This window comes from Hermetia illucens, chromosome 6, assembly GCF_905115235.1.
Source record: "Hermetia illucens chromosome 6, iHerIll2.2.curated.20191125, whole genome shotgun sequence".
Classification (NCBI taxonomy): Eukaryota; Metazoa; Arthropoda; class Insecta; order Diptera; family Stratiomyidae; genus Hermetia; species Hermetia illucens.
In genome coordinates, this window is record NC_051854.1 from 5,930,718 (window position 1) to 5,952,446 (window position 21,729).

Consider the following 21,729-nt stretch of genomic DNA (forward strand, 5'->3'; position numbering starts at 1 on the left):
CGCCAATAAAGCAATGGTGCCTATTTTCGTGTCAAAATGCTAGGGTGTAATTTTGAACTTTATCCTGTCAGGGGTAAAGGAGAGTATAAAGGAAGAAACGATGGACTTCTCTCTCAAATCCTGTTGAAAAATCTCAGCGGTCATCACTATCCCCTTAAAAAGTTATGGCGCTGCAAACGGGGGAAATCTGATATCATCATAGTAAAGTTTGATTTGACAGTTAGAATTAGTTTCAGTTAAAGAATACACTTACACATTCGACCTCGTCTAGTTTTTCCATGAAGAAAGTACACTCTACACCGAACATTTTAACATTGATACGTCAGATAGAGACGTAGTCTACAACTTGTGAGGAGTTTATCCAAACTCTCCGAAAACGATCGATTATGAATATAATTCGTAATATTTTCTAACGTGGACAGTATTTGATTTTTTCTCCTTAGCTTTTCCAATTTATTCCTTTCAATTTTCTAATTTCCATCACGACATGCATTCATACCTAACATTTAAAATGATTAAATTTATTTATTTTAAAAAAAAAAAACCTAACAATTGGTAGCTTTTCCCTAAACCCTAAAATCCATTTCCATTTGAATAAATTCCAATTTGTATTTAGTAACACTAGTGCAAGCGAAAATTGACCGGGCAAAATGTTTGCCAACCCTTTTGCTTGCACATAGACTTGCCCAAATAACATATTCTTAAATGTAGGTACAACGATTAACCTTTGCCAGGGCAAATGTGCAAGCCGCTCGCAAAGGAAAAAATTCATGAATTTTTACTTCTGCTCCGCCTACATCGAATTTGAATTACTATACAAAGTCGAGGCCCGCAGAATCGGGGATTAGCGGGATCCGGTCCGGCTGATGAGGTCGAGAGATTGATCAGCTAGATTCGGCGTTCTTGGCTTGGGCAGAGTGAAAGCCCGGTGTAGATTTTCGAGATGACATAACTTCTGCGATTCGGCAGTTATCGCCATCCGCGAGTCGATCGAATATAATGGCTAACACGTTTTGTCTCTTATCACTTCGAATCGATTTCCCTAGAACTAATGGGTGTCTAAAAATTGTAATTAACTGGTAGACGCCCAACGTTTCTTATTCGATTTCTCCCCATCTAGTTTGGATGTCCCAAAAACAAGACATCCAACTCCACTCACCTCATTTTTTACAAAACTCCAACTTATTCCTACCTCACAAACGTCAATATTATAATATTTAGCAACAATCTTAGATTCAGCTCCATTATAAATGTCTGCAAAGTCAGTTAAATTCATTTTCTTACTCAACGTCTAGCTTACATCGGATTATCAATATTTCCTTTTGTTATCATTATTAAAGGTCAGTAAACATGCCACGGTCATTTGATACGGAATTCTTTGATTTGTACACTATGTATACCCATATATTCGTAGAAAGTGAAAAATAATCTTTAACTGGAAATGTTGACGAAATATTTATAGCGTCAAATGGATTTCTCATTTATATTTAATTTTTTTGACGTATGACTTTGTTCATTTGTAAAATAGGAATTCAAAAACAAAATTTCTATGCAACGTTTCTAATTTAATCTATTTTATTCAAAAATTTCTATGTAGCGTTCTAATTTAATTTTTAGAATAAAAGTAGATAATATCTAACAATCCCCATCCCTTCACGCATTATCGCACCCTGATGAAGTTCCGCAATTGGCGTTCTATGTGGTTGCCATATCAACGAACGTTTCCGAAATTTACTGCAATGTTACTCGCCCTGCCCCTACCCTATGAAAGACAATGAACGGCGCCTCGCGGCAATGGAGACTAAAATGTTACGCTGGACTAATGGCGAAACAGTCATGATCACATTTGAAATGGAGATGTCCGAAGTAGAAGTATTTAATAGAGAGGTACGCGGCGAGTAGTTCACGATCGTAGGCGCTGTAGTTGCGGTCAGCTGGATTAAGTTGTTTTGAAAAGAAGTCAAGTTTGGTTCACCTGTTAGTGAAGAGCGGCGCCTACTGCTGTGTCTGAAGTATCATGGCTAGGGGTGCATCTGCCCGAGGAAATACCAGTAAACCTCGCGGGAATCTTTCGTTTTGGGCCTAGAGAAGTAAGCGTTGAGGATCGCTTGCTGATGATCTTCGCCGATTCTTCACCGAGGTGGGGAGAGACAGTTTTTCATCGCTTCAACCTTGTCTGGATCTGGTTGGATTCCATCAGGGATGATCATGTGGCCGAGAAGCGTCCTTTATTCTGGACGTTTTAACTAAAATTTCCTTTTTGTGCGGAGCGCTTCAGCTGAATGTTTTGTCAGCAATACAAAAGCCTTCCGGGAACTCATGAAATGGCAACAAAGCAAAGTTTGTACAGTATTTTGACCTTCCCCACAAGATAAGCCAATTTTCTGCCTATCCTATGCTCTTTGTAAACAAATGCTTTTATCAGTACCAACATATTTATCTTAACTGGAATATGTACTTCCATATTTACAATATTAACAATCAAAGGTATAATAAAAGTAATCAGAATAGAGTTCACCAAGCAAAGAAATATGGATTGCTCATTTTGTGTCTTCAACTTTAACGCATTCCTGAATCTTTTCCGGTCTTTCAATTACTTTTCAACAGCTTCACTCCAGGGGGTTTCCTTATCTAAAAAGTTTTTATTGTCTCCATATCTACCTATCCATGCTTCAATGAGTGGATTGTAAATAAGAAAATGCTTCTATGCAATCAGTTTTCCACATGGTATGCTTCCTTATCAGAAAGCCCCTGATAAGTACTCTATATTAAACTCGTAAAATGTTTAACGAGTGCATTGGAAATTATGAACCAATCGATAGGGAAAGTGACTTCACGGCGCTGCATTGAAGAGCAAATTAAACATTGCATTCTTTGTGTTGGATATTTCTCGGTTTTATCAATTATTTAATCAAAGAGCTGAAAAGAAGAACGAGTGGGTGCAAAAAATATAGCTCAATGCAATTCGCGATACGCATCCAATATGTAAGTGTCGTACTTTTTATTTAGGCCCTCGGGGTTTTTTTCGCCTTGGATTTTGTAATCTGTCGCGTTACAGTACGTGTTTTGTTTGCTTAAAAGGTTTTTACAATGATTTGTACATAATTTTGTCTTCAAGGCAAAATGCAAGTTCAGTAATCACTCATGACATGGGATTTTTAGGCGGATTGGTTAGCATAATGGGATTTTTTTCCACGAGGTTATTACCTTTAGTACAATAAGTTGGAAATTATAAATTCGGTTGAGTAACTAATAATCACCCAATGCTTAGTTTCAAACTGTCTGTCTTTTTATATTATATCCCTCCTTTTCCAGCCCCCTCTAGTTAGGCCTGGTCATGCCGAGTTCAGGGTATACGATCTTTCTTCTGACAGTTATCACATTGTTTGAAGGGAATGTCTTTCAATCGATTATGTGGTCATCTACCACAGAATGGGCACCTTTATGACCTACAGTAAAGTGCCAGCTCCTACTTTTTCATTGATTGGAGTGGGGCTCCAAGAGATATCCTACCGTACCAAGCTACAGTTGAGACTCACACCCATCAAAACAGTTTTCATTTTCCTTTTGTCTACATTTCCGAGGGAGTATTTTTTCAAAGAGAGATGCTCTAATCTAAACCACCCCATCCTTTGCTCCGCCAAAGGATTTTCCTTTCGAATGTTTTGGAGGCTTGTGTTAGGGTCCAAGTTTCATACCCATGACAATATTGGTCGTATGATGGTTTTATATACGCGGAGGTTCGTGTCTTTGTCCACATGATTCGATTTCATTATGGGAAGGACCGAAAAGAAAGTCTTATTCGCTAACTGTATCCATCGGTTAACCTCGCCAGGCTTATTGACGTCCTTTGACAGGTTGCTACCTGCTGGTATATAAAGCTATCTACGAATTCGATGTTGAGGTTCCCTGCGTTGATGCTCGAATGATCTGGCATCATATGTCTTGATTGCATCATTATTTTCGTTTTGTGCGTAGTCCAACTTCGTTCAGAACAGTTTCTCTGCGTCGGTCGGTTTACGAGACATGATGTTGATGTGATCCGCTAACAATTGTGTCGATCCATTGTTCGAATAGCGTGTTCGAGTGCCAGGTTGAAGAGCGTCGGCGCCAATCCGTCGCTCTGCTTCAAACGAGTGTCTCAAAAGGATCAATCAACCTATTCTGGATTCAGACCTGTGAGGTGGAGTTAGTTATAGTTATCTTCGTCGGTCGTACTTGTTTAGCTGGTATACCAAATTGCAGCATTATGTTGCACAGTATTCCACGACCTATACTGTCGTATGCCTGCTTGAAGTCGCCAAAATTTGGTACACGTCACCGTTTTGCAGGATTAGTTCAACGGTAAAAAGCTAGTCGGTTGTGGAGCGACCTGGCCTGAAACCGTCTTAGCACTCGCCAATAAGTCGTTCGGCGTATGGTCTAATTCTATTCTCCAGAATTTTCGTCAGTATTTTATAGGACGAATTGACCAGTGAAATACCTCTGTAGTTTTCACAACGCAATTTACCTCCCTTTTGTAGATGTGACTGATGAAGCTTCTGCATCAGTCGTCTAGGATCTTCTCGTCCTCCAAGATTTGCGCCAGTAGTTTGTGTATCGCATTTAGTAGACCCGTTCCACCAGATTTTAACAGCTCGGCTGAAATCTTGTCCGCGCCCGGCGCTTTGTTTGATTTCAGTGACCGCACGACGAGATCAACTTCTGCTGCCGGAGGATGTGTAGTGGGGCCAGGATCACCAATACCGCCATCGATTCCGTAAATCCGTTTGCTTTTTCAGGCATGTCAGGCAGGTACCCTAGTTGTGCTGAATAATTTTATTGAAGAAGAGGCCTCTAGAACGTCTAGAGAAAGAAGGAAAAATGACATTTATCTCTCGTGTTGAACTCCGAGGATATATCGATCAAGCAGATTGACTGACTAGACTGTCACTGGTACCATCACGAACATAAAAATCCTCTTGGGTGTATCCAACGTCAATGTCAATTTTACTCCTTCATGACCTTGTGATCGTCGGGCTATATCTTATTCGGAATTCCGCTGCTAAAAGGCATCAATTCTATATGGCAAATTGCTTCTTGATATCCGACCGGCTTCAATCGATAGCGCAAGCACCGGGGTAGTTGCCTGAAAATGGTCTTCTTCGAAAGTCCTTTATCAGTTTCTTTATAAGAATTTCGTGTTGGTTGAAGTTTTTACTTGTAGAGGAATTGAACTTTCTTTCGGAATTGGACTTACCGCTTCTTTTGGGAGCGAACTTTTCTGAAACTTCCCTACCAACGTCATTATTTACCATTAGCACCCTTGTGGAACCACCAACACCCAATAACCTCGATTTGAGAACGGTGCGACAATCAAGATAGTTGGAGCGTTAGTTTTACGTCGAGATCGTGATCGTTCGAATCATAGCTGCAGTCATGGATGTTTGTGACTATCTAAAATGGTTGGGCCTATTGTACTAGGCCTTCTAAAGGTTTGAATTCTGGAGCTACAATTCACCCTTTAAAAAAACCTCGATTTGAGGTTGTGCTTTCCTCTAACCGGATGGCACCTTGAAATAGAAGGACACTTTTTTTTCGCTCCTCCGGGGCGGTTGGAATTTGGCTTCCTGGGGAAAGGTTCACCAAAATACCTTTCTCCTTTTTTTTTTTTGAATAATTAGTGGGATCAGAGGTACTATAAATGACTCCAACATTCACTGTTGCCTAAACTCCTGTGCAATTATAGAAACTCTTGAAAAATAAAAGTACGACCCATGAAGGTGATAGACAATATCTAATATCAATTTACTTTTTCCCCCCTATCATATGCACCGCAAACTGTCTATGATACATTCACATCATTATTTAATGTTTATCGCTTTTAGGACCTACAATAACAGCAAATGCATTGGAGTTACAATTAAGATACCGCTTCAACATGTTACCCGGATGACTCAAATTTAATGCTTGGGTAATTTTCAGTCATGTACGTCACGACTAGCGGTTTTGGAAAGTGCATTTAAAATTTCTCCATTATCAACAGGAGACACTTTTGATGTACGAGCACTATTATGAAATTTTCCAGCCGGTTTCCATATGATAATCCACATTATATGAACATGGACATGTTCTTTATAAACTAAATAAAAGAAAACATGAATCATAAGTTTTGCCTGAAGGCAGACAAACGGAAAACCCAGAGATTTATTCATATCAGTTTGGAATTCGTTATGATTTCAGTTTGTAATGGTTTGCTGTTTTGTTGACGGTAAATTATTACTTTGCGTGTCATGGGATGTTTGCAACTGATGACAATAACCTTCATTGAAAGAGTTAAATTATGAAAATATGCATTGATTTTTTTTAAATATGCAATTATCAACGCATGTGATTACATCAAGAATGGCGTGGAATTGATTTTGTTCTTTTTATGCTTGTTACGGGCTATTTTATTCTGCTGGATGGGGTGTAATGTGGTCATTGCAAGCGTAGAGTACGTTCGTGTTTTATGGATAATGGAAAATTAGTAGTTACTTGAATGGGCGCGAGGACATAGCCCCCAAAATGATTACTAGCGTTGAACTTCAGGAATGTCGTGACTTCTATCAAATGGGTCTACTCTCCAGCAACTTTCTTCTTTTGATCGGTTACGCCATTTTACTTTAACAAAGGCCGGATCTTGATGGTATGTTATGAGGCGTTTAAGTCACCATCCAGCGTATCAAGACCATAATTTCGGCCGGCCTTTTAGTCGTTTACCATCGCTTTCGATATTCAGACCAATCTTGGCGAGTGAATTCTCTTTAGCGTGAATTACATGACCATACCATCGAAAATGCCTCTCTCGCAATTTTTTCACGATCGGTGCAATTCCATATTGATTGCGGATATCCTCATTTCGGATGTGATCAAAGCATGCCACGCCACTAGTCCAACGCAACATCTTCATCTCCATTATCGCAAGGCACCGTTCATTGCCCCTTATAGTCGGCTAGCACCTAGAACCATAAATGACGACAAGACGGACAACATTGCGATAAATTTTAGATTTGAGACGTTCGTTAATACGTTGATCATAAAGAACACCATCAGCGGACCGCCACTTCATCCACATGTCTCCCGTCGATACTCCGTGATTAAATTTCATTCTATGGTGGCCCTGTATCCTAACTAGCACCTGAATTCACAATCTGCTTTGAATATATCTTTGAAAGCTCAAGCCGATAAGGAAAAACTGTATTCCATTTCGCGACAAGCAAGGAGGAGGAGGAAGTGAACATGCAGTCTTCTTTTTCTTTAGCCTTTGTCCCGTTGATTGGTGTCGCCATTTGGCTCTATGCCTGATCTGGGTGCAATCTCGAGGCTTTCAAATCCCCATCCAGCGTATCAAGCCACCGTTGTTTAGGTCTGCCTTTTGGTCGTTTACCATCGACTTCGATGTTCAGACCAATCTTGGCAAGTGAGTTCTCGTTGGCACGTGGTTGCGTGACTATACTATCAAAGACGCCTCTCTCGCATATAATATATATAATTCGGCAAATATTAATAATATTCGAAAAAAGGAAATTTGCGGCATACTAGGGCTATTTGTCACCTACCTCAGCACCTAATAACTAAGTTTCCAAGATTATACAGGCCATTTTCCAAAATCTAGCCTTTGGCACGCCTGGCATGAATGCATTCTGTGGGAAATAAATAAATCGTTTCATATTAAAACACCTAACAAAATACCCTAGTTCATGAGCAGATCCTTAGGTTGAAGTCAGATGTCGAGGCTTTCCTTGGCCGAACAAAAAATTACAAATCGAACTTCTAACCAAAACTTGAGCATAGACTTCCACTCTATAAACCCAGCTCTGTGTATCAGAAAGGAAGTTAGTCATTCAGTTGCAACAGAACTAGTTTAAATAAGGATTTTGGAAATAAAAATCACGTTAGTGGGGAATTTGAAGAACCATCGTCGTCGTGGCACTAACAGCCCATTTCGAGCTTTGGCCTTCAGGATATCGTTCTTCCAACTATCTCGATCCATCGAAAGCGTCCTCCAATTCAGAAATCCGAGCATGATGCCCTATTTTCGTCAACAGAATCTGCCCAGACCTTTCGGGGTTTTCCTATTGGTCTTCGTGGTTTTACTCTCCCTTTGAATACCATTTTAGGTATCCGAGTGCTGTTCATAGGTTGAACGTATCCAGCCCGTGGCAACTTCGGAAGTCTGATTCTTTTGCAGGTCACTCTGATCAACTATTTGATACAACTCATGGTTGTATCTGATTCGCTATTGGTCGTCCCCTCGTTTAGCTCCTATTATTCTCCTCAGGGCCCTCCTCACGAAGATATTAACCAGTTTTTCGGAAGCTTGTGTTAGTTTCCATGTTTCACATCCGTAGCATATCACAGGTCTTATTACCGTTTTGTATACTTGGGGCTTTGTTGTCCTGCGTATGCAGCTGCCTTTTAAAGTCAGCAGTACCGAGTGTCCGGATAGCTGAGTGGTTAGAGCACAAGGCTGTCATATGGAAAGTTGCGGTTCAAATCTCGCTGGCGGCAGTGGGATTTGTATCGTGATTTGACGTCGGATACCAGCCGACTCAGCTGGGAATGAGTACCTGAGTCAAATCAGGGTAATAATCTCGGACGAGCGTAATGCTGACCACATTGTCTCCTACAGTGTACTGTAGTGTACCGTTACGGTCTTGAATGAAGTGTTCTCAATATGGATTGTTGTGCCAACGATTATTATTAGTACCGAGTAGAAGGCTCTGCTTGCGAGCTGAATTCATCGTTTTATTTCGTCAACTTCATTTCCACCTTTCCACCTTTCGTTGCCTAAGATATACTTCTTTAATTCCTCGTCAAAACGTTTTCGTTTCTTTTGTCGTAATATGTTATTAGCTGCTCGTCGGTGATTTTCGTAATTTTCTCTCTTCGTCCTTCTGTTTCGCTCCATATGTTCTCTGTACGCCTCTTTTTTTGTCAAGCGCTTTCTAGCATTCTTCATCTATTCGTCGTTGGAATGAGGTCCAACCGCTTCTTCTGAGGTTGTGTTGGGTGGTTGATGGCGCGTTTTAGGTCATCTATAAGCTTCCCCGTGAGATTCTGAAGAATATAATCTAATTGCCTTTTAGTCTTCCGCTATTAAATCCTTTTTTAGGTTCCCCAAGTCAAATTTTCTGATTGGATTGGCTTTTATTTCGCGGGTCTTTTAAATGCAATGGTTGACGTCACAGTTTGCTTTTCGATATGATCTCAGGTTGAAGTTGGTTTTTGACAGCACCAGATTTGTTTAGTGATCTTATATTCCAGGATCCAGGAGCGTAGTCATTCATTCGTTGTTTCCGTGGTGTCAATCTTGTCCAAGACTACTCATCCTGTTTCTGTACATGGTGTTTGGTTTTTGGTGACTGACAGGTTGTAAGCGCAGCGCTCTGGACTCCCAACCTGGAAGACCAGGTCAATTGCATTAGATGAAGTGGTGGTAGGATATAGTATGAAGAAATTATGCCTGCCCTTATGATGAAGTTATTCATCAAACAATCCAAAAGGATATATTATGTGATCATATCTTTTTCTCTCTCCTTATTAAATAAAATAATTAAAAAGACCCTAAAAGACTAATCTTATTTGCAAAAACAATTTCGATAGATCTCGCTTTTTTCCTCAAGTGCCGACTATAAGGCCTTAAATCCGCTGAGTATCTCTTGCGATTATGTCGTAAAAAGATCTTCCATTTCACTTTCTCCGCGGTTCACAAACGTTGAGGTGTACAGATCTCGTATCGTCACAATGTCACTCTTGGGGAATTTCGACTGTGTCACCGAGCTAAGCCACATATTTGTTAATTTTTTTCTCGGAAGCATTAGGGAGCCCCAACTTCACTAGAGATACACCAGATATTACTTAATATCTTGAAGATGCTCTGAATGGTATTATCAAGAAACTTGTTTTTTTTTGTGGCATTCCCCGAAATAGACTCAGGTAAATTTCATTCATTTTGGTGCGGTTCCTGTTCATGCCCAATTGATAAATATTTGTTCTGTAAATAAGCTGATAATCAGTAAGCGAATTTCATGAGATATTGTATTACGTTATAATTTTTGTGCTGTAATAGTATTATATTTACATATTTTTACGTAGCTTGGGGGCAAAGTGAATCATTTGCATACCAAAACTACTTGTGAATACTTGATTTATTACGTGACGTGACTAATCTTATTGAAATATTTACGACACCTTTTATTCGATGAATATGTAGGCATTGTTTGGATAGTTTGCATCTGCTCTGACACTTTTTGCTTATGAGTAGATAATCACTGATTTATTAAACAATAGGGAGAGCATTTGTTGTTGGCATAAATATAGTAATTTGTACTTTTAAAATTCGTTCGAGTCGCAAATGTATTCAAGAGCAAAGTTCAGGAAGGCTCAACATAGTCATGAGACCTATAGTGTATAAGGTACCGCAATCCACTTGATGGCGGACTGGACCAATTGAAGGAAAACTTTCTCCCACTTTCCTGGTCCATTGGCTCCTCTTTTTGGGCTAACACTCAATATTCAAAAAATATACAGACCACAGTTTCGTCCAGGACCTGGTAATCACTTCAGTCGCGCTGCTCCCAAGGCAAAGGTCAGGCAACATCTGATGAGTTGGCTCTGCCTTAGAAGAAACCGTGGTCTTCTGTATATTTTTTGAATTTTGGGTGTTAACCCAATTCGAAATCTCTACCGTATCGAGAACACGACGACCTTATTGGAAAATGTAATAGCACTCATAACAGTGGCCGTTGGCTGAGATGATTAGAACGCTAGCTTCGTAATCTCCAATCCCAAAGTCGACACTCGGTTGCAATCATGGATGTTTGTGAGTGTGTAAAGGGGATAGATATATAGTACGACTCTCCCTTGAAACAAATAAATAAAATCGGTACCAATCATCTGCTTAGACATGAGTTCCATGTTCACCATTACTTTCAAATATTTAACGACTGACTTGTACATAATTCGCCCTGTAAGGTGGAGCTTAAAAATATACTGAAAGTCTTCCCTACTTGTCGTAAGAAGCGACTAAAACAGATAGAAATTTATTGGCTAGCAAACTGAAAATTTTCAAACTTAATTGCTACCAAAACGTCAACAACGCGCCGCATAGGCACTGAGCTCTTTGCGACGACCCTTGGCTATTGAAAACGAAGTAAGATGGTGGGACCCTGGAGAGTACTCCTCTCCCTCTTGTACGCTGAAAAGCCAAATGGTAGCAGACACGAACCCGGTCTCAGGTTGCTTCTGACGGCTACCACAAGGCGCGCCCTTTTGACCTGGGAGATGGTTTCTCACAGACTTCTAGCTGCAAGATTCCGATTCAGGTTAAGGAGCATCACAATCGTACAACGCTATGCACCAGCTGACATGAGCCTTCCTGAAGGTAACATGTGATCGTGATGGGTGATCTGAATGCCAAGATGGGCTCTGACAACACTTTGCTCGGATCAACTCTTTGTACGATCCAGCTGCTGCTCCACAATCGAAAAGTTATCTTGCTGGTCGGAAGGCAGATATACTGAGTAGCCTGAGAATATCGATTAGCATTGGGCTGCCATCAAAGATGCGCTTTTCTCGGATGCTACGCAGGTCGTTGGTTACGTCCCGAAGAGGCATCATAAAATCTGGCTGACTGCGGAATCGTAGAAGCGGATCGATGAACGGAAGAGATTGACGGCTCCCTTGACCGCTTGGAACTAAAGGGGTGGAGAGGACACTTCACTACGGTTCTTAACAGTATCACATCCGATGAAGTTCTTCGTCTTGTGAATGAAATGGCTAGTCACCGGAGAATGCGGATACGGATTGTTCCTCTAAGCAGAAGAGAAATCATTTCGGCAATCAATGCACTCAAACGGAGTAGAACCGCTGGGCTTGACGGTTTCGCCACAGAGTTATTTATCGCTGCCCCTGTAGTTACTGCAGATCTGCTGCTTCCACTCGCACAAAAAACTTGGGAATCGGAGACCTTTCCCAGAGTTGAAGAAGGCGATGATCGTTAAGATTCCAAAGAAGGGTACCCGTTTTGAGTCTGACAATCGAAGGCATATCTCTGCCGTCGCAAAGATAATAGCTAAAATAAACCTAGAACGCATCAAAGAACATTTCGAAAATCTGATTGACAGAGAGCAGACTGGATTCTACTCCGGATCCTCCTACGTTGACGTCTTGGAACCGTGCTTCTTTGCTTCATCTGCTCTTCATCAATTTCGAGAAAGCTTTCGGGTGAGTGTATCTGGACTGCTCAACTTAGGAGGGGCATTCCGGAGAAACTAATAGCTATTATCAGAGCGACATATTATGGCGCAAAATGTCACGAGGTAAGATCTCAAATTAATTTGGGGTACAAAGCGGAGTTCACTAAGGTTGCATCTTGTCACCGATATTATTTCTTCTTGTTATCGGTGACTACGCTGATGGCATCTGTTTGCTCTCTCAGCGGGTCATGGATCTTGGCTAAACGGCTGTGGATTTGGAAGAAAGAGCAAGTAGTTGGACTGAAGGTAAACATCAATAAAACCAAGGCTCTAAATCTGCTGCATATGCATATATGGATGTGATTCTATGATTCCGAATTCTAATGCGGGCGAAATTTCTTCCACGCGGCTTGGTGGTGAGGCAGCTTTTTTCCCCCACAAGCATCAATCCAGCGCTTTGCAGCCAACCTTAACCGCACTAATTCCTTCGCGTGAGTATCACTCGGCACTCTCGAGATGCTCTTCAACTATACCCAGTATGATATCGTCGACGTAACCCAATAGCATGACGTTCTCCGGAAGGTAATCGGCGTCTTACCACTTACCACTGCATGGTGCCCTGTGTTTATTCCTTCATTCCATATGAAAGGGAGCAGGTGGGAGTTTGCCTACATACTTCAGTTCTTTGGCTCACCGATTAAGTAACATGAGGATGTATGTTAAACAAGGCTGAAATCTGGCGCTTACACCCTAAATCAAAATAAGGTTTCAGTGACTGCCCAAAGAAAAAAACAATTTTATTCCATCCAAAATTTAATAAAACCAAACCAATTACATGATTATCTTTTTCTTATTTTTCAGAAATCAAAATGCGAGTTAGAATCCTTCCTTTATCTTGCCTGATATTTTTGGCAACAACAGTACACGCAGCTTTACCAACATGTTTGACAGAAAACGATAGTGCACAATTCCCCAGTAAAACCGATCATCTGAATCTATACAGCAGCGAGCAGGCTTTTACAGTCTCCTTGTTGGACGCCATCAACAAAGCAACTCCATCTGAAAATATATTTTTCTCACCGTACAGTACGTTCCACGCATTACTACTTGCCTATTTCGGTTCAAGCCAGGAAACCGAAGCCAGTCTTAAAAATGCCTTGCGTATCAACTGGGCCCAAAACAAGATGCAAGTGATGCATGCATACCGTCATGAAAAGCAGCTTAGAGCTAGGGCAGCAAAGAATTCATCAATTGAATTTAACAGTGCCGATAAAATTTACGTATCTAAGGAAACTGAACTACGAGATTGCATGAAGAATGTATTCAATGAGGAATTGGAGACAAAAGATTTCTTACAAGCACCTGAAGAAAGTCGTAACGATATCAACAAATGGGTGGAAGGTGTGACACGCGGTCACATTAAGGATATTTTAGTCCCTGGTACGATCACACAGCTAACTAAATTGGTTTTGGCAAACGCAGCGTACTTTAAAGGAAGCTGGTCCAACAAATTCAATCCAGACAACACCAGGAAGGACGTGTTCTACTCATCCCCAGACAAGCAAACTTTTGTAGATATGATGTACAAAAAAGGAACATTCAATCACGGTGAGAAAAAAATACAGATTTCTTTATTGTCACATCATAAGCTAATTTCTATCCAGCTGCATCCTTGGTTGTTCTTCACCTAATTTTTTTACATTTCTACTTATTAATAGGCTTAAACGAGCGTCTTGGTGCTCACGTGTTGGAACTTCCTTATGAAGGAGAAGACCCCCGCATGTCCATGATCATTTTCTTGCCTCCCTTCGATGTAAATGGCGTTGAAAACGTTCTGAGCAAATTGACACCCGAATCCCTGGAGCAAGCACTAAACGAAGGCATGCCACGTGAAATTGAAATTAAATTGCCAAAATTTTCTTTTGAGAAAAGTGTGGAATTCAGACCGGTAAGACGAGAGTTATAATATAGTCGATGAACTTCATTTCATTATTTATTCCTGAGATAGATTACCTTCATCTAAAAGATGCATTTAACTCCGCATTGTTAATGAGAAATGGTGTACAATGATTCATTTTGCAGGTCCTCGAAAGGATTGGTGTGGGTAACATCTTTGAACCTTCAGCAAATTTCAGTGGTTTCTCGGAAAAACAAAACTTAAATCTTGACGATGCCATTCATAAGGCAAAAATTGAAGTTGATGAGGAAGGATCAACTGCAGCAGCTGCAACTGTACTATTTAGCTTCAGATCGTCCAGACCATTGGAACCGGCACAATTTTTCTGTGATCATCCATTCTTGTTTTTGATCTATGACGTCCAGTCGCGTGCTATTCTATTTGCTGGTATATACCGTGGACCAGAAAAATAATGTATGACTATATACATGTATCTGTAGATTTTTAAGTATTTTTTTTTAATGAAAATCGTTATGATAACATTTTTGTAGTGTGTGTACTTTGCTTATTATGATAAAAATGTATTTATTGAATGAAAAATCATATAAAATGCTTCGTCTGTTTCCTCTAATACATAACAGCGTCATCAAACCTTTGAAACATCAAATGAAGAATTCAAGAATTTAAAACAAGAAAAATCATTTGTTGCTCATCAATCAACAAAATTAAATTCAAGACATTCCTGCAACAATTCCAGTTAGGAATCCCTTCAAAATTTAAAGTACTTCAATGTGTTTACAAATTCATTGAAACGTTATTACCTACTTTCCCTTAATCCATTATCTTACAGGAAACTGTAGAAAGGGTTTTACGAATATAGTGAAACGAGGTGAATTTTTACGAGTATCAAGAATAATCGACTAAATCAAGCCAGCTTCTCACTCGATCACCAATCAAGAATAAAGTGCAATAATTGATCCTGAAAACCGCTCCAGCTGTCTTAGACTTTAATGTTTGTGCTGTTGCGGATCAAAAATGACTGCAGTCACGAAGAACACAAGAAAATATTTCTCTAAAGGACAATAAGGTTCAAGCAATTCGCCATTGGTTCGGATGTACAAGCAAGCATTCACCTCTCAAGCGCTGATTTGTGCTGCAGCAAAGTAACGATTACCACCATGATTCAAATACCAGTAGAGCTAATTCTCCTCATTACTGTTTGGAAATTAGTCTTCTAAATCTTGGAACTAACCGTAAATGAACGGATGTATTGCAGCCAGTCTTTGAACCAGCAAAATCATAGTCAAAGTCTTTTGAGGTAAGTGAAAAGAACGCAAAGCTATTAGAGCCGGTGCACACAGACCGCGGTCAGACTTTCTGAGTTGTCCGTTCCTTGTAATATGAACTTTTGGCGCGATTTGACCGCTGACAGTGAGCATTTTTATATAAGGAAATTCAAATTACAAAGAAGGTAGAACTTAGACCGCCTGACCGCGCTTTGTGTGCTTCACCTCTCCGCGGTTCGCTTTCACTGTGTCTAGTCCCTAATTGTGTAACGAACGTGACCTCATCTACTAGGCTTTGATCATCCCAATGTTATCTTTCCTATACAGAATAAACACAAATGATGATTCAATAGAATAAATTTTCAAGCGAAAAGCCAAATAAGGCTTGAAATATTTCGCTCAGAGAAATCACGGAACGCTGATTGGCTGGTAACGATAACATCAGAAACAGCTAGAAACTGTCAACTTATTGGAAACGGATATTTCAAGAAGTATCAGGCGTTAATGTTTGAAAAATATTTTCTGGATACGTCGAATAGGAAGAGAAAAAAGCACCAGAAGGTAATTTCCAACTATTATTTTTCAGTTTTAAACAAAATCCTCAATTCATCGTTAATTAATCGGATCAAGTCGTATGTTTTCATACGTACCTGCCACTGCAGTAGAAGAATTTACATAGCTGAATATGACTGGCTGAGAACCGGCATCTCAATCCGTATTAACAACGATGTCATTTCATTTTTTTCCACCACGGATTATTGATTGAACCTGCCTGAAGGGCCGAACATTAAATTACAGTCTTGGAATGCCCATTCTTAGACATTAGTCAGCAGACTGGCGAAGTTGAGGAAACATGTACTTAAAATGACAGTATCATCTGCAAATACCTATGGTAGACAAAGAAGACGAGGCAGACCCTGCCTGGTATGGAGCGATGGTGTAGGCCAGCACGCCAGATAGCTTTTAGGAATACCGAATTGGTGGACCTCGGCGGGATGTCTGGAGTTGCTTATTAAGGCAAACCTAGACCGGATAGCATTGTGTTTTTTTTTGTCCTCTTCTGAGCCTCTAGTGGTTCATAGAGCACGGAGCGGTTTCTCAGATAGTCTTATCTACTGTGCCTAGAATGTCTTTCCATCTTACGGAATTAAAGGCGTTTCCGACGTCAAGGGTTACGAGGAGCACCACCCGTCGAGTTCGGCGGCTATGTGCCTCCGCTCAACGAACGGCATCCACGACTTGCATGACAGCATCAACTGGGGATCTCCCTGCTCTAAAACCGGACTGCCGTGGAGATAAGTCTCTGGCAGCGCATATCGCTTCAGCGAATCTACTTCTGATGAGCTTTTCGAGCACTTTTCCAGCAGTGTCAAGCATACAAAGTGGGTGGTATGAAGGCGGCAACTCAGAGTCGCCTTTCCTTTTGCTGATCAGCGTAAGCCTCACCACCTTCCAATGAGGCAATCGTTGAATGCCCCAAGCAGCAGGTCTGGCCGATGTTGGAATACCAGTTTGTATACCTCTACTGGAATACCATCATAGAGAGGACTGGCTATTCCAACTCTTTTATAAAGTGGACAGTCCGCTCTCTGCGCCGACGCAATCATTTCGTCTGGGGTGCGCAGGGAATAGTGTTCATACAATGCTCAGCCTTAAGTGAACAGAATTTCCACAGAGCCCCAATTTTTCGGGTTAGCAGTTTGTAACGAATTCCCCACGTGTCCCCATTACCTCGTCGGCCAGATCCTGCTAATAGCCTCCTCCCGGTCATTTAGACGTTGTGTTAAGCGACGGAATCTGTGACACCCCTCCGGGGCTCTGCAATTTTCACCGTATATCAATACATAGAAGATTCGCAACGTCTCGATGCCCTCTTGGGCATGGAAACTCCGCGGGTCGTTGTTATCAGATTCACAACCGAATTTACGACAGTGTCAGCTGCAGCGCAATCACCCCCAGGAGTACCCTCCAGCGCAGCCCTAACTGCGTTCCATGCACAGAAAGAGCGACGGGATGGCGCACACCGAGAGTTTGTATCAACCACTTCAAAGGCACTGTATTGATGGTCGCTTGCCGAGAACTCGTCCAGAACTCGCCACCTGTCCACCAGCAACACCAGTGCCTCCGACGAAAAAGTTACCTCTGGAATGCTTCCCTCGCAGCCTACGAGTCGGAATGTTGGAGTGGATCCGGTACTACAAGCCCTGTTGTCGCCATCATTTTGAGAATTCATTTCCCTCTAGAGTCTGGGTGAGGCATGCCCCATTCAAGTGCCCTGGCATTGAAGTCACCCCCGATCAGGATCCGTTCCTCTGTGTTCCCGATAGGGTCCTCCAGAGCATCAAGCTTGCGTCGAAAGTCCGGCATCGTCTCATTCGGCGTAATGTAGACACTGAAAAATTTTATCCCTAAACACCGAATCCAGACAAAGCCTCGGCCTTGGGCAAGAACCCTATGGAGGATACCGTCTCAAACTTTGATGGCAGCGGTACCCGATATGTCAGGGTGCCATGAAGCTGGGTCCTTGTTTCGATATTGCTTGCTGATGAGCACTAAATCAGCTTTAGTCTCCGCAACGAACGGTGCTAGCAACTCGTGAGCGGTTGTCCTCCCGGGCAATCAATGTTGACTGCGTACTAGCTCTTTCCAGTTCTGTTCTGAAGACTGTTCGCTTTATGACCTGCCTGCTTTCTGTCAAGTCCCCGACAGGTTGCAGACATGTGCTTATAATCCAAACATCTGTAACATTTGGTTGGAGCGGCCCAGATTCGTATTCTACACACTACCCAACCAATTCTGATTTTCCCGCTGTTTAGAAGTTTCCTCGCGCATTGTTCTACAACTTTCACCACAGCGAGTTTTTAGCCTCGGGAGTTTGCAGAGATGATACCAGTCTGAGCATTGGTTATCTCCAGAGATTTGCATTTGATGGTCTCTTCTACCTCGTTTTTTTCTGTGAGGCAGTCAAGGTCTCGGATTTCCAGATAGCACGTGGGTTCCAGGCTAAAAACCAAAGTTTTCTCTCCCAGAAACCCCTTGACTGCTTCACAGAACGTAACTTTATTTGTTGTCCTCGGGCCTAATTCCACCAGGACTCCACTACTCTTCGTTTTTCGAATGAAAGACACTTCTGTTTTGCTATATTCGGGCTCGGAACGGACGGATCTGCGCTCGCTTGGGGCAACGCGGTCTACTAATATTGCACACTACTCGACCAGGGTCCCAAAGGGGCTTGCTCCTGATACACGCCACAACTATCACCTTGGCAGAGCTAGGCTCATATCACCCCATTGTCGACGGGTCCGGGGACTCCCAGTGTGTCCCGGCTTGTATCGGTGATTAGCAGTTCGTTCTTCACCGAGAAACTTTCTCGAGGTTACTACCTAGGACGCAGGTATTATGCCAGCTAGGGGTTCAGAACTCTTTGGTCGGACACCTCGGGGACGCCACTTCCCGTATCATGAGCGGTCCGTTAAGGATCGTTGACGAACCCTGAGGGATACAGGATACACCCCTTGAAATGTTCGTCGATGTCTGAGATATCGCAATAGACACTGCTCTTCATCAGATGTTGAGCTAAGTCTGGCAGTCGTTAGATTTCTTCTCAGAGTAATTGGACCCCGCTCAACGGAATTACAGCGCCTACGATTTTGAACTACAAGGCAGACCGTTTACCTTGTTCACGAACCATAAGCCTCAGACTTTTACCTTTTGGCAAAAGTCTGACACAGCCTCCCTTCGTCAACTTTGGCACTTAATCTTCATCAATCAGTTTGCATCGAACGTTCAACATGTGTCTAGTAAAGGCAATTTAGTTCCTCACGCTTTGTCCTAGATCTCTTAGATGAACATCCTAGCCGCAATCGTTTTTTCGATAAACATTGCGACCCAGGAGGATAACGCCGTTCTTTGGAGCCTGCGATCGGACTCCAAATGCAAGTTCAAGCAGTTACCTACCTTCGGCTAACTACCGTCTATCTGCTACGAGATCTCCGTAGCAAAGGAACCTAGGTCATATATTCCAGCCGCTTTCCGTAAGGAAGTGTTTCGTTCGACACATGATCTTGCGCACCCCGGCATTCAGACAACGAACCGATTAGTCCCTAGTAAGTATTTCTGGCAGCACATGAACAAGGATGAGAGTTCTTAGGGCAGAAAGTGCATCGCAGGCAACAAGTGTAAGATCACTAGACATGCTAACAGGCAAGTAGGAGAGTCCCTTAAGTCGACAAAGCGCTTTCACATCATACACCTCGACTTCGTAGGTCCTTTGCGAGACTCGCACGGTAGTCTGACGCAATACCGCACAGTCATGTGTTGAGGTTCTTTGAGAAGGGTGAATTTTCGTATAATCTTTCAGGATTCGCCAATGTATTCGAAGCGGAGGTTCTGGCGATACGAGAAGCTTGTCAATTCGAACCTGAGCTTAACATAGTCGGTAACCGACAGGCCTTGGAGCAATGCAACGACGCGCTGAACAGGCTGGGTGGCACTTATTTTGAGCGTGCAGCCAGGGCTCTGCTCTTGGCAGTCCCTTGGTGGACGCAGTCTGCGTTCTGCTGGCGGCTCGCAAGAGTTCAATATACTCGGGCTACTAAACAGCCGCTGGTTTTATATGGCGAAATATTTTCACTATCTACGCCAAGCCGTCATATAACAAGTCCTGATTGCGAGAGCTTTTGGTCCAGACGTATGTAAATGCATACAGAACGACAGCTATTTGCACGGGGTATTGGCCTATAGAATATTGTGCCGCCAAACTTAGCATACCCTGAAATTCACATTGCCGCAGTTGCGAAGCGGAGGGCGACATTTTCAATCACTTGCTTTGCCATTGCTCTGTTGTACCTACATATAGCCAGGCTGCGGGCATCAGATAAACAATTATTTGTAAACCGCACAGGGATCGCTAGTGATAGAGTGACGAAGCTGCTATCTTTGCTAAATGCTAAGGGTTGGCTCGGGACCCAGCAACGCTAAATGAGCTCATCGGAGCGGCCACTGGTACCCCTCATGTACGATTATATACCTAACTTACATGCAGAGAATATCCATTTTTTCTATTGTTTGTTCTTCCCATTAGGAGAAGTATGGGAACTACTGCGTCAAATCCGAATTCCATCATTATGCTTTCCCTTTTCTTTTGGTGCACTGGGACTGCAGCTTTCCTCGAGCGATTCTTTTGTCCTTATAGTGTATTTAATGTGCCCCAATCAGTCTTTCACGGAGCAGTTAGAGATGGTTTTACGTTCATACACCTTTGTTCCGAGAGTGTAATATTATGATATTCGATACCCTTTAGTCTCCAAAGTGAAGCGCTATATCATAGGGATGCCATGATAATATTGATGACTCTTCGAATAATCGTTCGATTCAATTTGGATCTTCGGTATAGAAGTCGTAGCTATCGGAAGGCTTCATTACCGATATTCTATGCAATAAATTGATAGAATTAAAACTAATAGCGATAAAAGACAAACAAACTTCCAGAAATAAAATTCATATATTCTTTACCATCATAAAAATTGTAAAAGCACTAGTATCTCGAAATATGTTTATTTTTTACGTAGTGTAGTTACTTACTTCTTTTATTTTACAGTACTTATATACAATTTCACGTTCATAATTGTATATGATTACTGAACACATATTTTTTGTCAGGGCATGAAATTAGTTTCGGTTGTTTTCGAAAGTGATAAAGAAAAATATGAATAACTTACATACTTAGATTTATTGCTATCAGTGTTTACGTACTAGGAATATTAACAAACCTTATTGCACTTTATAATCTCCTTCTATAAAGACACAATAACAAAATTAGAAAACGAACTGACATACATTCCAGAGAAGAGAAAAAACATTAAATTAGGAAGAGAGTGCGGTAAAATTCAATGCAGGGGGTGGCGGTTAAGAAAATTTGTTAGTTGATTGCGAGAAAGCTGCAGTCACAATAAAACTACGAGAAAAGGGAACAGAAAGGCCTAATCTTATTGATTATTCGTTCATGCTAATTAACTATATAACTCGGCTATTGTACATGCCTGTCCAAAAATACACTCATATCACAAAGAACTGTGTGAATCATTCCTAAAGCTAATAATATCACTAGAATCGGAGAAAAAGACAAAAACTCTTTGTAACAGGCATAGGCATTGGGCATACTTGAAGAATGGTTCTAGTAAAAAAAAAACAAACAAAAAGAGCAAAGGCAAAAAGGAGTCCTGTTGTCCTAACTCGTATTGGTTTGTGTTCAGTGCGAAGTAGGTGCGCACAATCAATCCCTGACAATCAAAATACAAGATGCTGCATTAACCGATTTTCGCCA

General features: G+C 41.6%; 1 protein-coding gene across 2 annotated transcripts in view; it reads left to right on the forward strand.

Annotated features, from left to right (window-relative positions):
- The window catches only part of LOC119659407 (serine protease inhibitor 88Ea-like), a 49,373-nt gene extending 34,645 nt beyond the window's left edge, over window positions 1-14,728 (forward strand). The window contains exons 2-4 of one of the 2 annotated variants that reach the window (XM_038067478.1): window positions 13,083-13,829; window positions 13,940-14,169; window positions 14,304-14,728. In XM_038067478.1, coding sequence (XP_037923406.1) covers window positions 13,083-13,829; window positions 13,940-14,169; window positions 14,304-14,591 — 1,265 coding nt within the window. In that variant the 3' untranslated portion in view covers window positions 14,592-14,728. The remainder of the gene's footprint in view (window positions 1-13,082; window positions 13,830-13,939; window positions 14,170-14,303) is intronic. The other variant, XM_038067479.1, reaches the window with a different exon arrangement.
- The last annotated feature ends 7,001 nt before the right edge of the window (window positions 14,729-21,729 follow it).